General features: G+C 42.4%; 1 protein-coding gene across 1 annotated transcript; it reads right to left on the reverse strand.

The window, feature by feature from the left end:
• Nucleotides 1-2,024: 2,024 nt before the first annotated feature.
• LOC127211357 (zinc finger MYM-type protein 1-like) lies at nt 2,025-13,709 on the reverse strand. The gene is made up of 6 exons (XM_051171188.1): nt 13,516-13,709; nt 11,797-11,971; nt 6,885-7,035; nt 6,312-6,446; nt 6,135-6,172; nt 2,025-4,873 (listed from the first exon to the last, which is right to left on the reverse strand). Exons 1-6 carry the CDS (start codon nt 13,707-13,709, stop codon nt 2,576-2,578), a joined length of 2,991 nt encoding a protein of 996 aa, XP_051027145.1. The 3' UTR covers nt 2,025-2,575.
• Nucleotides 13,710-17,398: the final 3,689 nt, after the last annotated feature.

The following is a 17,398-nucleotide window of genomic DNA, read 5'->3' on the forward strand; positions in this document are numbered from 1 at the left end:
CATCTGCAACTCTAGTTCCAGGGGATCCACCACCTTCTTCTGGCCTCCTCTAGCACCAGACATGCATATTATGGTACACAGACATAAGTGTAGATAAAACACCTGTACATTAAAAAAAAGGCTGGGGGGGGGGTATTCTCTGTAGCCCTGGCTGCCTTGGGAAACATTCTGTAGACCATGCTGGCTTCAAACTCAAGAGATTTGCCTGCTTCTGCCTCTTCAGTGCTAGGATTAAATGTGTGTGTGTGTCACTATTACCCAGTGTCAGTGTTCTTGAAAATGAATTAAGACCTTGCTGGAGGGTACTGGAGAGATGGCTCAGAGGTTAAGAGTACTGTCTGTTCTTCCAGAGGTCCTGAGTTCAATTCCCAGCAACCACATGGTGGCTCACAACCATCTATAATGAGATCTGATGCCCTCTTCTGGGGTACAGGCAGACATGCAGCATAATACTGTATAAATAATAAGTACATCTTAAAAAAAAAAAAAAAAAAAAAAAAAAAGACCTTGCTGTCAACAGGGAGATCCAGCCTCCGTGGACTAAATGTCATGCAGAAGCATATTTGGACTAAATGTCATGCAGAAGCATATTTCTTGTTACACAAAAGTTTTTGGGTAAAATAAGTTCCTCAAAGCAAAGGCCCGAGTCATTATGAGATAGGGCTTCTCTATGTAGCCTTAACTTGTTTTGTAGACTAGGCTGGCCTCCTCGAACTCACATCATCTACCTGTCTCTGCCTCCCTGAGTAATGGGATTACTATTTTTTTTAAAGGTTTATTATTATGTACTCAGTATTCTCCCTGCATGTACACCTGCACACACTAGAAGAGGGCATCAGATCTCAGTATAGATGGTTATGAGCTACCATGTGGTTGCTGGGAATTGAACTCAGGACCTTTGGAAGAGAGCAACCAGGGCTCTTAACCTCTGAGCCATCTCTCCAGCTTCCAGTACTGGGATTATTAAAGGTGTGGACTATCATGCCCATCTTCCAAGCCCCTAATCTAAATATTTCCTATGAAAAACATCACAGCCCTGCAACTTTAGTCTTCATTGTGCACTGTTTGCAGCACTGAAAAATGCCAAGACATTCTAGGGGTGCCAGGGCCATCTTATGACCAAAGTCATGAAAAGACTATAAAAACTCCTTCAGAAAAACAACTCGAGATAACAGAAAACAATCACTATTTTCAACAAAGATTTAATCCAGACCAAAGCATTTCTAGAAAATAACTATTCTAATGTTTATCCCAGATATATAACAGTCTGTGGGTGGTTAGTAACAGGACAAGGAGACCTCCAGCAGAGTCCCTAGGAGATACAAGTGATTCCCCCCCCCCCCCCAAACTGGGCTGTGGTGTAATAAAAAGGTCCCAGCCAATGAAGATGGGACTGAAAAGGGAACCAATAAGCTTTGTCCATCTCGCACCCACCTTGAGGACATGGAGCTGGAGGTGCCCTTGCACCATAGGTGCAGTTCAGTAGTAGACGAGATCCAAGGGGAACCGAGACAGACCATGGAGCAATTCTAGGGGCCTGTAGCTCCCATGGCATTGGTTCTCATCTTTGAGGCTTTGCTCTGTCACGCAGAGGAAATGACACCCTCTACTAGACCCTTCTGGAACAGAGCAACCCAAGGGACCCTCTTCTAACAACTGCCTCAAAGGCATGGGGGCTGGACCCCCTCTGCTTTCAGCTTTTTCTGGAGATTTCAATCAAGACAGCAGGACTGACCAAATAATGCCTACAGGGGGCCCAGAATTCAGAAGGGATGGACAGCCCAGATCTGAGCTGGGGGCAGATGTGGGGGGTGGGGAGGGCTCTCTGAAACCCTGGAATGAGTTTCCTGTTCCTGAGTGAGGGTCAGGTGCTACCTGTTTAAACTTGTCTTTACTCTTTTAAATGAGCCAGGTAGGTGACAGAACCAAAGCTGAATCTGGCTTTGCTAAACTTCTCCCTACAACCCTGCCCTCTTTCCTCCTGGAATAAGCTAACGCAGATGTTAAAGGGTGGCCCCTGCCTAGTCCACGCACTCTGTATTTCGAACCTTAAACTCACGGCCACTCAGTGTCTCTGTGCTGGTACCAGGGTCTTTTTGTTCGTTTGTTTCTAGACAGGGTTTCTCTGTGTAGCCTTGACTGTCCTGGACTCTCTTTGTAGACCAGGCTGGCCTTGAACTCATAATGATCTGCCTGACTCTGCCTCCCAAGTGTTGGGATTAAAGGTGTACGCCACCATGCCCCGCCATGTCTGACTTCTTACTGGATTTCTACATTAGAAAACTACATTCCTTTGGACTCCAGAGTCCTCTAATTCTTTGCTGGATCGCTACCGGGTATGTAGTAGTTGCTCATTAAGTGTGTTACATGTACATTTGCCTAACACAATGTCAACTGAAATACTTTAATAGACAAAAATTAGGTAAGAGGGCGGGTCACTAGAGCTTACAAACTCAAACACTAGCTTAGGCTACATAGTAAGACCCTATCTCAAAAGAACAACAGAGAAACAAAGCTTAACTAGGATTTCAATAAAACTGCAGAATTCTTTTAATTAATGGCAAAGTTGCAAGTCTTATGTATCTTTCATTTGACTTATAAATTTTTCCACAAGCCCACTGAGTCTTTCAGGCTCCATCAATTTATTTACCAGTTCTTGCTCAACAGCCATCAGAGCCAGGCTACTAAGTTTCTCTTGTCCCATGGTACGAAGTAAGTATGTTCGAAGATGAGGCAGTGCTGAAAATGACTTCTCACAACTTGCTGAAGTAATTGGCCATGATAAAGCGATATGTAACAGTTTTGAGATACAGGGAATGTTATTGTGGAGACCATGTTGAATGAACAGACAGCCAAGGTCAGTGAGGCTTATGGAGCCACACTCTGTGACAAAGTTGAGACTTGCATACTGCCGGTAAAACCTGAGCTCTGGGATGATGTCTGCGTCAAGCTTATAGAATCCCTGGATGTGTTTGGCTGTTGCTTCATTTAATGGTTCATTCCACTTCAATAACAGCTCTGAAATTTGTTTCATTTTGCAATAGTCAAACTCTGAAAAATATAACTTTAAATTTTTTAATATAGTATCCAAAGCTTGGTAATAAATATTAATTTTGTAATATTCATCTGCTGAAGTAAGAAAAAACATACGCTCTGAGTTGCCAGGATCTACTGTTTCCTGAATTTTTCTTCTTTTTTGGAAAAAGGGTTTTTCAACCTCAAAACCCTTGCTGGCTATTTTTTTACATGTTTCGTCTGCTCCATCCCAGATAGTTCTGAAATACGTATCATTCTTTTCAGAAGATAAACATTCCAAAATTGCTTCTATTTTTGAAAACAAAGAAAAGATGTCTACAGTTTCACTTTCAAACTCTCTTGAAAGAATCCCTGTAATACTGAGTACTCGGTAAAGACATTTCAAACAAAATATGAATTCGAACTTGGTAACCACCACCACCAAGTCACTGAGTTCATTGGCCACAGCTGTGCCTGAGGACTGGCGAGCCGCGGACTCCAGCTCTTCGACAATCTCAGGAAGGCACTCCATCACAGACAGCAACAGATGGTCATGGGCTGTCCAACATGACTGGGAGGTGTGTTTTTTACAAGTTTTATTTTGACTCAGCTTACACATGGTCTGCAAACTTGCCAACATTTCTCCAGACACACGGACAGCGTTGAACAAAGACCCGAGAGTAGTCAGTGTGTTTCGGAGTTCTTTTACTTCTTTACAAAAACTGATCACTGCTAACTCAAAAGAGTGTGCATAGCAGTGTACGTACAAAGCTCGTGGCTCTTCCTTCTTGAGCTCTGTTACAACTTCATTAAACTTTATCCTCAAATTTGTGGCACTGTCATAGGCTTGGCCGCATATTTTATTAAAATCCACTCCAATCTGCTGGAGGTAAGCTTTGATTTGCCTGTACACATGGACCCCAGTCATCTCCTCAACAGTAACAAACCCCAGAAACCTTTCTTTAACGAAGACAGCACTTGGTGTTTTTTGTGGGTACCTCACACACACTGAAAGTTGTCGCTTGGTCGCACTACCAGTTATCTCCTCACATATTATTGAAAAAGCTGAGGAGGCTTTGATCTCACTCACAATGTCTTGTAACATTTCAGCCTGTATTATTTCAATAATCTCTCCCTGGACCTGTTTACTGCTATAGAAGTCAACGTGTGAACTCATGAGCTGAAACACTTCTCCTTTATCTCTTGCTCTAATTTCCAGTAATTCCAAAAAATTGCCTTTATTAACAGAGGAAATGGACTCGTCATTTCCTTTTAAAAGCAAGCATTGTTTTCCAAGAAATAAAATATTTTCAATGATGAACTTTAGGTACCTTTTATTTCGCTCACTATGCTTTGAATAACCCGGCAAATCTTCACGTGGAACTTCATGGAGAAACTGGTATTGCTTCCAAAACTGCAGTGACTTTAAATGCACTTCACTTTCTTCATGCTTTCTGAATGTTTCCAGCATTTTCTTCCAGTCAGTAGTTCCTTGGGTTGCAAAAGAGTCTCTGTGGCAGCTAAAACTTTTCTGGTAGAACAAGTGGCAAGAGTAGCAGAAAGCAACTTCATTCTTAATATTGGTGTTCACACGCTGAAAACCTGGGTGCCAAGATTTTCTAGTGTCTTGTGGCTCCTTTTTAAAGTTTTGTTCTGTAGATGTAGACTTCGAATAACATCGTCTGTCATTTACTTTCATAGATCCCATGTTATACATAGGACTCCGGTTTGATTCACTGTTGCTCTGTACTTCTGCACTGGGACCAGCTGTGCCCTCAAAGACCATTGATGAAGACGGGAGGAGGTCTGGCTGTCCCACACGGTTACCAACACCACTACTGGGGTCACTGGGTGAGCTCTTAGGACAAAAAATGTTAACAGTTTCAACAATAACAACAAAAATATATATCAAAACACATCTATGTTGTAGCACAGTAAAATGACAAGTTATAGCATAAGATTCTCTATGAGTGACATTAACAATTATTATTAGTAGTAGTATTTTGGTTTTTTGAGACAGGGTTTCTCTGTGTAGCCTTGGTTGTAGACCAGGCTGGCCTCGACTCACAATGATCCACCTGCCTCTGCCTCCCAAGTGCTGGGATTAAAGGCCTGCGCCACTTTACACCCAGCAACAATTATTGTTTTTTAAAAGATTAATTTATTTTATGTATGTAAGTGTTAAATCTGTATGTTCAACCTGCAGGCCAGAAGAGAACATCGGATCACATTACAGATAGCTGCGAGCTACCATGTGGTTGCTGGGAATTGAACTCAGGACCTCTGGAAGAGCAGACAGTGCTCTTACCTCTCAGCCATCTCTGCAGCCCGATAATTATTATTTGCCGTCTGGATTCAGCACTAACTGTTTAAGGGAGCTGTAGGTCTATAACTGCAAAAAATAATTTCTATTAGCTGAGCATGGTGGTGCACGCCTGTAATCCCAACACTCTGGGAGGCAAAGGCAGGCAGGGCTCTGTGAGTTTGAGGCCAGCCTGGTCTAAAAAGTGAGGCCAGGACAGCCAAGGCTAGACAGAGAAACCCTGTCTTGAAAAAAACAAAACAAAACAAAAAAACCCTTCTATTACTCAGATGACTAGAATTATTCACTCAAAAAGAAGCTGGGCATGCTGACACTCCCCTTTACTCTCTGCATACTAGAGGCAGAGGCAGAATTTAAGGCCAGCCAGTTACTTAGTGAGATCTTGCCTTAAACAAACAAGCAAACAAACAAAAACTGAGAGGAAAACAGTAATACTTTAAATTTAATTTTGATTTTTACTTTTTAAAGTTGTGTATGGGTATTATGCCTACATGTATGTTTGTGCACCACTTGTGTGTCCATTGCCTGCAGAGGCCAATAGAGGGCTTCTCAGATCCTCTGGAATCTGGAGTTAGAGGGTTGTAGGCTGCCATGTGGGTGGCTGGGAATGAACCCAGGTCTGAGCTCCTAAGTGCTGAGCCATCTCTCAAGCCACAATACTTTATAGCATAAATATGTGTATGAAAATATATCTATGAATGAACGCACACACATGCGCAGACGCACACACATGCGCAGACACACACACAAACACATGAAATCTGTTTAAGATTGAAAAATTTAGGATAAAACTTACGTGAATAATGACATTTGTAGGTACAGAAGGAAGTGTGCCTGTTGAAATAAATTAAAGCACAGACTCGTGACCTCATACTTTAACAGTACAAGCTCATGCAGCTTATTTCATACCAGGAAACAGACAAACAAACTCAACAACATGACCAGACACTGTTTGTGTCAAATGTCTGTTTACCTTGTAAAGGATCAGTGTTCACAAGCAGGCCAACTTGATCGTGTACTAATGACATTATATTGCTTATAACAGGAATTGGATATTTTTTTGGACAAAGATTCTCTTTTGGAGCACTGTGCACCACGGAAACATTAACTGACAAAAATAAACAAAAAGTCTTGTTATGATCCAGCAGAAAGTACTGTTTTAATAGTAAGTGGTTCTGTGTTGAGGGCTGTCAATCAGTGGGAGAGTGCTTGCCTACCATGCACTCAGAGTGCGCTATCACACCTGGCCTGAGCCACAGTGGGCGTTGGACTCAGGGCTTCATGCAAGCTAGACAAGTACTCTGACAACTGAGCTACGTTAGCAGTCTGTTTGGATTTTTAAAAAAATAAAGATTATTTTATTTGTGAGGTGCATGTTGTTATATGGGTGCTAGGATCTGAACTTGGGTCCTCAGGACTGAGCAGCATTTCTCCAGCACTCACTTGGAATTCTAAGTTACTTTAACATAGAAATTAATCAGTTATAAGTCAAAAGCAAAGTGTGTATCTACATTCCAGTGCTTAGCACAACTCCGTTAGGTATTACCTGGAGAAGACTCCATCACAGCTCTGTTGTATGAAGAAAAACAAACAGAGCAGAAAACCTCTGTGTTTCCCAAGTCATTAGTAATCACAGCCATCTCATCTGACAGTTTCAGTGATTCACAAGGAAAAGATCTAAGTATTCTTGGTGGTTTCTGTTTAGAAATTAAAAATAACATTCATATTTCTGGCATATCATATGCAGTACTAACGACACTAAGCATGCATACTGAAACTGCTCTTAGCCGAAATATTACAAACAATAGCAATTCTTCATACTTCCTTAAAAACTAGAACAGAGTATAGGCTGCAACAACAGAATGAGGCAACTTGATGAGTTTATCTGAAAACTGCCCTAACATTTAACACCAACGGTACTAGTAATAATGCAAATGCAATGGAGAGAGAGGTTGATTATCCTAGGCAACTACAGCCTGCTGAATGAGAACACAAGGTTAGTTTCCATGTTTTCCTCATTACATCCTTGAACATGAGCTCAAGAAAGCCTTGTACCAGGGCTGGAGAGAAAGAAAAGGGGACTTAACATCTACTGTGAGGTACTGGGGCGGTAAGTGTCCCTCTAGGCCAGAGGTTCCCAACCTTCCTAATGCTGTGAACTTTGATACAGTTCTTCAAGCTGTGGTGACCCCCAACCATACAATTGTTTTGTTGTTAATTCTTTTTTTTCTTTTTGGTTTTTCGAGACAGGGTTTCTCTGTGTACCCTTGGCTGTCCTGGACTTCCTTTGTAGACCAGGCTGGCCTCGAACTCACATCGATCCACCTGCCTCTTCCTCCCAGAGTGCGCCACCACACCCAGCTTTGTTGCTACTTTTTAACTTTCATTTTGCTGTTATGAATCATAATATACATATCTGATATGCAACCCGCCAAAGGGGTTGAGACCCACAGGTTTAAGAGCTGCTACTCTACGCTAACTTCAAGGTAAAGAATCACAAGCATAGTTGTGAGTGGTGACGCACACTATTAATCCAGCACTTGGGAGGCAGAGGCCTGTGGGTCTCTGTGAGTTCAAGGCCAGCCTGGTCTACAAAGTGAGTCCAGGACAGCCTGGGCTACACAAGGAGACCCCATTTCAAAAAAAAAAAAAAAAAAAAAAAAAAAAAAAAAAAAGCTGGCGTGGCAGAGGCAGACATATCTCTAAATTCGAGGCCAGCCTGGCCTAAAAGTGAGTTTTAAAACAACCAAGGATATGCAAAGAGACTCCATCTCAAAAAATTAAAACAAAGCAAAGCAAAACAAGACAAGAAACACGACAAATGTTTTGTGAGAAGGCAGCATAGGAACAGGAAGCAAGTGCAGCAGATCAGGAAGAGGAAGCGGACAAAGGAGGAAGGCCGTAAGCCGGGAGGTCGCCATCTAGTCTTCCTACATCATGGAAATTAATGGCGGACAGACTGCCTTTTGGTACACAGTGCAAAAAAATTAAAAATACACAGCATTGCCGGGCGTGGCGGCGCACGACTTTAATCCCAGAACTCGGGAGGCAGAGGCAGGCAGATCGCTGTGAGTTCGAGGCCAGCCTGGTCTACAAAGTGAGTCCAGGCTGGCCAAGGCTACACAGAGAAACCCTGTCTCGGAAAAAAAAAAAAAAAACACAGCATTTTTTTTTCCCTGTGGAGCCTAGAATACCGATAAAAGAGCCAGGAGGTGGGCGTGGTGGTGCACGCCTTTAATCCCAGCACTCGGGAGGCAGAGGCAGGCGGATCACTATGAGTTTGGGGCCAGCCTGGTCTACAAAGGGAGTCCAGGGCATCCAAGGCTACACAGAGAAACGCTGTCTTGAAAAAGAAAAAAGGAGCCAGGAAATGGGCTGGAGAGATGGTTCAGTAGTTAAGAGCACTCCCTGCTCTTCTGGAGACCCAAGGTAGTTTCCCAGCATCTGTGCTGAGTCACTCATAATTCCCTGTGATTCCTGTCCCAGGAATAGGACAGCCTCTTTAGGACCCATGGACATCTGCAGGCATGTGGTGCACATGCAGATGTGCAGGCACACATCCATGTACAGAAATAGAAACAAATCAATCCTACAAAAAAGTTATAGTACTCATTTATTTGTATGGGGGGGGGGCTAGGGGGATGCAGTCTTATCACATGCAAGTGAAGGTCAGAGGACAATTTCAGAATCAGTTCATGCTCTCCTTCCACCATGTGCGTCCTGAGGACTATACTCAGGCTGTCAGACTTATTTTATCTTTATTTTAAGTGTGTGAGTGTTCTGCCTGCATGGAAGTGTACTATGTGCATGCAGTTACTGCAGATGCCAGAACATGGTACCAGATCCCTGGGCCTCGGGTGATAGGTGGTTTTGAGCATCATGTGGGTGGTAGGAACTGAACTGGGCCCCTGGGTCTTAAGTGATAAGCTAGCTCTCCAACTCCTAAACAAATTATTTTTTAAAAAAGAAAGAACAAGGCCAGGTGTGGTGGCGCACACCTTTAATCCCAGCACTTGGGAGGCAGAGGCAGGCGGATCGCTGTGAGTTCGAGGCCAGCCTGGTCTACAAAGTGAGTTCCAGGACAACCAGGGCTAAACCATGTGGGACAATCTCATTCTAGCCCTAATGGGCAAGGGATCCATGGGAAAATGATCCTTGTTTTCGTTAGAAGGGAATTATTTCTATATGGAGTAAGACTGCTAGGAACAACAACATCAACAAAAACCAACTACTCCTCAATCAAGTTATAATTCATGGGAATGCGAAGCCTACCTCCCAATGCCATTAAGAATATAAGACTTGGGGCTGGAGAGATGGCTCAGTGGTTAAGAAGAGCACCGTCTGCTCTTCCAGAGGTCCTGAGTTCAATTCCCAGCAACCACATGGTGGCTCACAACCATCTATGATGTGATCTGATGCCCTCTTCTGGTGTGCAAGTGTACATGCAAGCAGAACATTGTATATGTAATAAATAAATAAATCTTAAAAAAAAAAAAAAAGAATATAAAACTCAGCCAGATGTGGTGGCACACGCCCTTAATCCTAGCACTCGGGAGGCAGAGACAGGCGGATCACTGTGAGTTTGAGGCCCGCCTGGTCTACAAAGCATGTCCAGGACACCCAAGGATACACAGAGAAACCTTGTCTCAAAAAAATCGGGGGGTAGGGTGGGGGGAGAATATAAGACTCCGGGGTTTGTGAGATGGCTCAGTAGTTAAGAGCACTGGCTGCTATTCCAGAGGTCCTGAGTTAAATTCCCAGCAACCACACAGTAGCTCACAACCATCTATAATGTGATCTGATGCCCTCTTTTGGCCCGTGGTTATATATGTAGACAGAGCACTGTATACATAATAGTAAGTTAAAAAAAAAAAAAAAGACCCACCGGGAGGTGGTTACACACACATGCTTTTAATCCCAACACTTGGGAGGCAGAGGCAGGCAGATCTACTTTGAGGCTAGCCTGGTCTACAGAGTGAGTTCCAGGACATCTAGGGCTACACAGAGAAACTCCACCATGAAAACAACCAACAACAAAACAAATAAATATACTTATTTATTTTTTACATATGATGGTATATCAAAATATCAAGAAACTGAGATTTCCAAAGACTCTTTAGGTAACCACAGTTGAGTGTGCCCTGATCCTTTTTCTGTCTGGATGACATTGTCAATGAAACTGGTACCATCAGAATCTCTTCCTCTGCTGGAGTGCTGCCTACAGAATGCTTCTGTGGAGCTGGAAGTATAGCTCAGTGGTAGAGCTTTTTCTTAGTACGAATAAAACCCTATGTTTAGCCCCTAGCACACACAGAGGAAGGAGTCCTTCTGTCTGAAAGGAGGCATTCAGGAGTTATGTTTTTTTGTCTTTTTGCTTTTTAAAGATTTTTATTTATTTATTATGTATACAATGTTCTGCCTGCACATACACCTTCATGCCAGAAGAAGGCATCAGATGGTTGTGAGCCACCATGTAGTTGCTAGGAATTGAGCTCAGAACCTTTGGAAGAATAGACGGTGCTCTTAACCACTGAGGCATCTCTCCAGCCCTGCATTGTATTTTTTTTTTTTTTTTTTAAAGATTTGTTTATTACATATTCAGTGCTCTGCCTGCATATACATCTGCAGGCCAGAAGAGGGCATCAGATCCCGTTATAGATGGTTGTGAGCTGCCATGTGGTTGTTGAGAATTGAACTAAGGACCTCTGGAAGAGAAGACTGCGTTCTTGACCTCTGAGCATCTCTCCAGCCCCTGCATTGTATGCTTTAATAAGTGGGTGAGCAGCCAAGTGTGATAGCTCATGCCTATAATTATGGTAGAGGCAGAGGTCAGCCTGAACCTACATCTTGCTAGGATTACAGTGTGCACCACCACACCTGGCTCTCCTGCCTTTTCTTTCTTTTCCTCCTCCTCCACCTCCTTTTAAAAAAAAGATAGGGTTTCACTATCTGACTGACCTAGACCTTGGTAAGTAGGCCAGGCTGGCCTTAAAGATCCACCTGCCTCTGTCTCTCACATGCTGGGATCATGTATTACTACATCACAAAGCATCACATAACAATCAAGATCTATGTTAGTCTCACTCCATAAAAAGGGATTAAATCAGTCACTGTGCATCTCACTCAGTCCACTAGAGCACAGCTAGCTTCTCTGCTCTCAGAAGCTTCTCCAATGATACCAAACCCATTTAGGGTTTGGGACAGTGGTTCTTTCTGCTCACTGGCTCCCATGCGTTGGTATTCTTTGCACTATTCACGTAAGGACACTGTGCTTCCACCTGAAGTAGGTGGGATAGAGTATATATAGATCACAGTCCTTACACCAATCCATAATGAAACTCATCAGCAGAATGAAAAATTGACAAGTCGGTATTGCTGCAAAGACTGAAATAGTAACAAACAACATGTAAGCCGGATCACTAGAATTCTTCCAGGTGTTAAAAATAATTGAAACTTACAGCAGATGTCTTCTGACACACGCTGCACTTATAGAAAGTGCTATCAGAACATACGGGAACACATGGCTTTCTTTTTTCTTCATATGATGAAAGACAAGATTGGCTACAAAAGTTTTTGTTATAGCTACTATCCTCCAATGGGACACTCTTCATATCCTTCAGATTTAAAATGTCTCTAAAAATAAACAACAAATGCTTGTTAACAGAAGGATAAATATATGAAGTAACTTATGAGTGCGTGCGCACAGGAGGGGCACAGAGCAAAGTGTTGGGTATCTTTCCCTCTTGTTCCTCCGTATTGTCCTGACCCAGTCTCTCACTTAATTGGGAGCTAGAGTCACTGTTTGGTTGGGCAGTGAGTTCTTGGGATCCTTCTGCCATGTATTTACTATAAAACAAAACAAGCCAATTATATTCTAGAAATTGAGCATGTTATTAATAAAAGAACATTTTAAAGTTAGTTTAATTGGAGCCTTGATAATCCCCAGCACCCACATGGCAGCTCATGACTGTCTGTAATTCCTGTTTCATTGGATCCAGTGCCCTCTTCTAAAATCCAGGGACAACGCCCCCCTACTCCCCCTGCCCCCCCCCCCAAATCTTTAAAAAATCTAAAAACTGTCCTAGTTTGTTTCTACTGCTGGGATAAAGACTGTGGCCAAAAGCAGCTCATGGAGTAAATGGTTGTATTCCACTGTACAGCAGGCAGAACACTGTGCACATGATTAAACCTTTTTTTCCCCATTGGTATTTTTTTTTTAAATCAACCATTCAATGATAAATAAATCTTTAAAAAAAAAAAATAAGTATAGGCAGTCCAGTGTGGTGGCACACTGCAGTCTCAGCACTTGGAAGGTAAAGGCAGGAGGGTCTTTGTGAGTCTGCTCTTCAGGCAAAGGTTACACAGTGAGACCCTATCTTAAAACAATGAAAACAAACAAACAAACAAAAAAACAAAAAACAAAAACAAAAACTCCAAGGTAATTGGAAGCAAGCAAGAGAACACAATCTTGAAAATGAGTTCCTTCCTGACTGAAAAAAAACAAAAAGAAAAAAGTAAAAAAAAAAAAGTGTGGGCTGGAGAGATGGCTCAGTGGTTAAGAGCACTGTCTGCTCTTCGAAAGGACCCGGGTTCAATTCCCAGCACCCACATGGCAACTCACAACTGTCTGTAACTCCAAGATCTGACACCCTCACACCAATGCACATAAATTAAAATTAAATTAAAAAAAAAATTTATTAAAAAAAAAAAAAAAAGTGTATGTAACATATCCATATTCTGAGCATGGAAAACATGATTTAATGCTCACAACTGTCACATTTATTTAGCAAAACAAATGTTAATGAAGAAATTCTCAATGCTTCTCCACTGTTCCATGTAATATCTGTAAACCCCTCAACAACCAAAACTACTTCTGAGCGATCCTAAAAATTATAACCAACACTCTGACCAAGATCTATACAGCAAAAGAAAAGGCACTGTTTAAGGCTGGAGAGATAGCTCAGAGGTTAAGAGCCCTGGGTGCTCTTCCAAAGGTCCTGAGTTCAATTTCCAGCAACTACATGGTGGCTCACAACCACCTATAATGGGATCTGGTGTCTTCTTCTGGCCTGCAGGTGTACATGTGGGCAGAACACTGTATATATAATAAATCTTTATTTAAAAAAAAGAAATGAGAGAGAGAAAGAAAAGAAAAGGCGCCCTTCAGAGTGACCTACCTTGAGCAGTTTAAGCATGTCCTCTTGAGAGGAAGTACTGAGACGGCAGGTGATGCGTGGTTACCTATGCATTGCTGTGAGCAGAAAAGATCAGGGGCTCCTTTCCTCTGAAAAGCTGTCTGTCCCTTCTGAAGAACTTTCTTACAACCACAACAGGAAAGCTGAACAGCCTTGGCTGGAACTGCAGGAAGCATTTTATTCATGCCAGGTGCTATCAGAGAAGGTAGTCAACTGTGGAGCTTTAGAACTAGGATAGGAAGGAAACAGTATTGTCGTTCACATGTATGTGCAGCTTTCCCTTCAGAGGTTACTTCTGGATGTGAAACCCAAACCACAATGGCATAATATCCAAAGGCAGGTTTAGGAAGTGGACTAATGTGGCTATTCTATTGATCAAGAAAAGTCATGATTAATTCTATCACCACTGTCTGAAAATGTAGTTTCTTTTATCTTGAATTTTGGGTTGTTGGGTTTGATAATACTCCTAAAATAGAAAATTAGAAAATATCTATAATGTACACAATGTACTCGAGGAACCTGGCCAACTTGACAAGAAATGACAAGCTAAGCTTGCTGGGTGAACTCCAAGTTATGGTGTGCTATTATCCCATTTCACCCATTATCTCCCAATTTTAAAAAATATCTTAAAACTTACATTTAGGACTAGAAAGATGGCTCACTGGTTAAGGGAGCATTGTTGTTCTTAAAGAAGACCTGGGTTCAGTTCCCAGCACCTGCAGCTCCAGTTCCAAGAGATCCAATCCCTCTGCTGACCTCCTTGGGGCTCTTGCATACATGTGGTGTGCTAAAACTCACAGGCACACACACACAAGTCAGAAGAGTTTTGACGATTGTATTTAATTTGTGTGTGTGTGTGTTGGGGGCTGTATTCATGAACATGGTCTGTCGGACTTATACCACTTAGGTCTGGGCATTAATCCCAGGCTGTCAGGCTTGTCTAAAACACATTTACTCAACAAGCCACTTTCCCAGGTTCTCAATAAAGTTTTTTCCCCCTCTTAGTTTGCATTTATTTATTTGTTGGGGGTTGGGAGGGTAGATACACATGCACCAGGACAACCTATGGGAGTTTATGCTCTCCTTATACTATGCAGAGCCTGAGGATCAGACTCAGGTTATCAGACTTGGAGTCTATACCCTCTGAGCCATCTCATTGGCCCCTTTCCTTTTCACACACAGTCTCCTTATATCTCAAAAAACAAATCCAAACATAGGAGAGTTTGGAAGTCAGTGGAAGGAAAATCAGGAGTGCAAGGTAACTGTGAGCTGCATGATACCCAGTTTCAACCCACTGCCCATCCCCAGACCAAAAACAGACAGACAAAAACACAATAATCTCTTACTATTGGTTTAAGTTACTAGCAGTGAATCACAGTCCAAAAATATGAACTGGAAATTTTCAGAGATAACAAAGCCCCCAGGCCCTTTTTCTTTTCTTTTTTCGAGACAGGATTTCTCTGTGTAGCCTTGGCTGTCCTGGACTCACTTTGTAGACCAGGCTGGCCTTAAACTCATAGCAATCCACCTGCCTCTGCCTCCCAAGTGCTCTTTCTTTTTTTAAAAACTAAAGTTCTCATTGAATCTCTGGGTGTCCTGGAACTCACAGAGATCTGCCTGCCTCTGCCTCCCAAGGACTGGAGAAAAGCTTTTTTTTTTTTTGGTTTTTTGAGACAGGGTTTCTCTGTGTAGCCTTGGCTGTCCTGGACTCACTTTGTAGACCAGGCTGGCCTCAAACTCACAGCGATCCGCCTGCCTCTGCCTCCCGAGTGCTGGGATTAAAGGCGTGCGCCACCACGCCCGGCTGAGAAAAGCAATTCTTAAGTTTTAAACTGTGTGCCAAACTGTACATCGTTCTATGGGTTATCTGATTGACTATTATGGTATTGTTACTAAGTTACTTTATTTAATTTAAAAATGATACCAGGGCTGGAGAGATGGCTCAGTGGTTAAGAGCACTGGCTGCTTTCCCAAAAGTCCTGAGTTCAATTCCCAGCAAACACATGTGGCTCACAACCATCTATAATGAGATCTGGTAGCCTCTTCTGGCACACAAGCGTACATGCAGACAAAACATTGTATACATAATAAAGAAAAAATCATTTAAAAAATAAAAATGATACCAAAGAGGAGCTGGAGAGATGGCTCAGAGGTTAAGAGCACTGGAGGCTCTTCCAGAAGACCTGGGTTCAGTTTCTAGCACCTACACATTAGCGCACAACCATCTATAACTTGTTCCAGAGGATCCGACATCCTACTCAGCCCATCTTGGGTACCAGGCACATGGTGCACAGACATACATGTAGGCAAACACCCAGACACATAAACTTTAAATTCCTAAAATTTAAAAAAAAAAAAAAAAAAAAAAATCCTAAAGTGCAAGAGTGGAAATGCTGACAATTCAAATCCCATAAAGCAAAGTGGCAAAGGCTTGCCTTTAAATGAACCCTACATGGCTTGGTACTGCGTCTGGCTTCAGATAACCACTGGGCCAGGAAAGGTACTCTTCACAGACTAGAGCAAGGCATTACAACGATCACAGCTTCATAAAAAGTAAGCCGGGCGTGGTGGCGCACGCCTTTAATCCCAGCACTCGGGAGGCAGAGGCAGGCGGATCGCTGTGAGTTCGAGGCCAGCCTGGTCTACAAAGTGAGTCCAGGATGGCCAAGGCTACACAGAGAAACCCTGTCTCGAAAAAACCAAAAAAAAAAAAAAAAAAGTATTTTAGAAGGGAACAGTGACCCACATTTTTAGTCTCCTTTGGAGGTAGGCAGGAGGATCTCTATTGCGTCTAAGGCCAGCCAGCCAGGACTACAAAGTGAGATATTATCTCACAAAGAACAAATGAGCAAACAAAAAAGTGAATGAAAGACAAGAGTAAGTTAGTTCATATTACAGAGGTTCTTTCTAGGCTTGGTGGCTCACAGATGCCATCTCAGCTCGTGACAGGCAGAGGCATCACTATGAGTTCAAGGTCAGCCTTGGCTGCAGGTTAGTCTGAGCCACTTAAGGAGACTCTTAAAACAAACCAAAAAATTTTCTCTCATTACATTTTTGTACTAGAGATTTTAGTCAAACAGATTTTTAAAAAAAGACTGATGGGCTGCAGTGGCGCATGCCTATAATCCCAGCACTCGGGAGACAGAGGCAGGTGGATCTGTGAGTTCGAGGCCAGCCTGGTCTACAGAGCTAGTTTTAGGACAGCCAGGGCTATACAGGAAAACACTACTGTCTTGGGGAAAGGAAGAGAGAGAGAGAGACAGACAGACAGACAGACTAATGTAAAATTGTCATTATAGATTTCATGACTGTGTGTATACAGAAAACCCAAAAGAACCTATAAATTTAACAAAGTAAATATTTAAAAACTTTAGGGGTTGCAGATTGAGGCTCTGAGTGTTTGATTAATCCTCAGCTCCAGAAAACAAACAAACCAAACCAAACCTATTTCTACTTCTTTACACTAGGAATTAAAGAAATACAACTCTTTTCTATGATATCATACTCATCAAATATAGGATGCAATTGGTAAAATTCAATGGTAGAGCACTGTGTTTGATCCCACCACTGGGGGAAGTAGCAAACACCAAATACAGAAATAAATCTAATGGAAGATCGTCAGGTCTTGCAAAGTAAAGTCAAAACACTTGTAAGGAAAATTAAGGAAGCTTTAAGCAAATAAATGGAAAAATGTAACAGGCTTACTGAAAGACTCAACGATTGACTCAGTTTCCCCTAAGTGAAGCAGGGGGCCAAAACCCCAGTAGAGATTTGTAAATCCGCAAGGTAACTACACAGAACGTAGAGCAGCTGGGATGCTGTACAGACTGTGGGGGTAAGAACACAAAAGCTGAAGGCCTACTTG

The sequence above is a fragment of the Acomys russatus genome, chromosome 29, assembly GCF_903995435.1.
Source record: "Acomys russatus chromosome 29, mAcoRus1.1, whole genome shotgun sequence".
Classification (NCBI taxonomy): domain Eukaryota; kingdom Metazoa; phylum Chordata; class Mammalia; order Rodentia; family Muridae; genus Acomys; species Acomys russatus.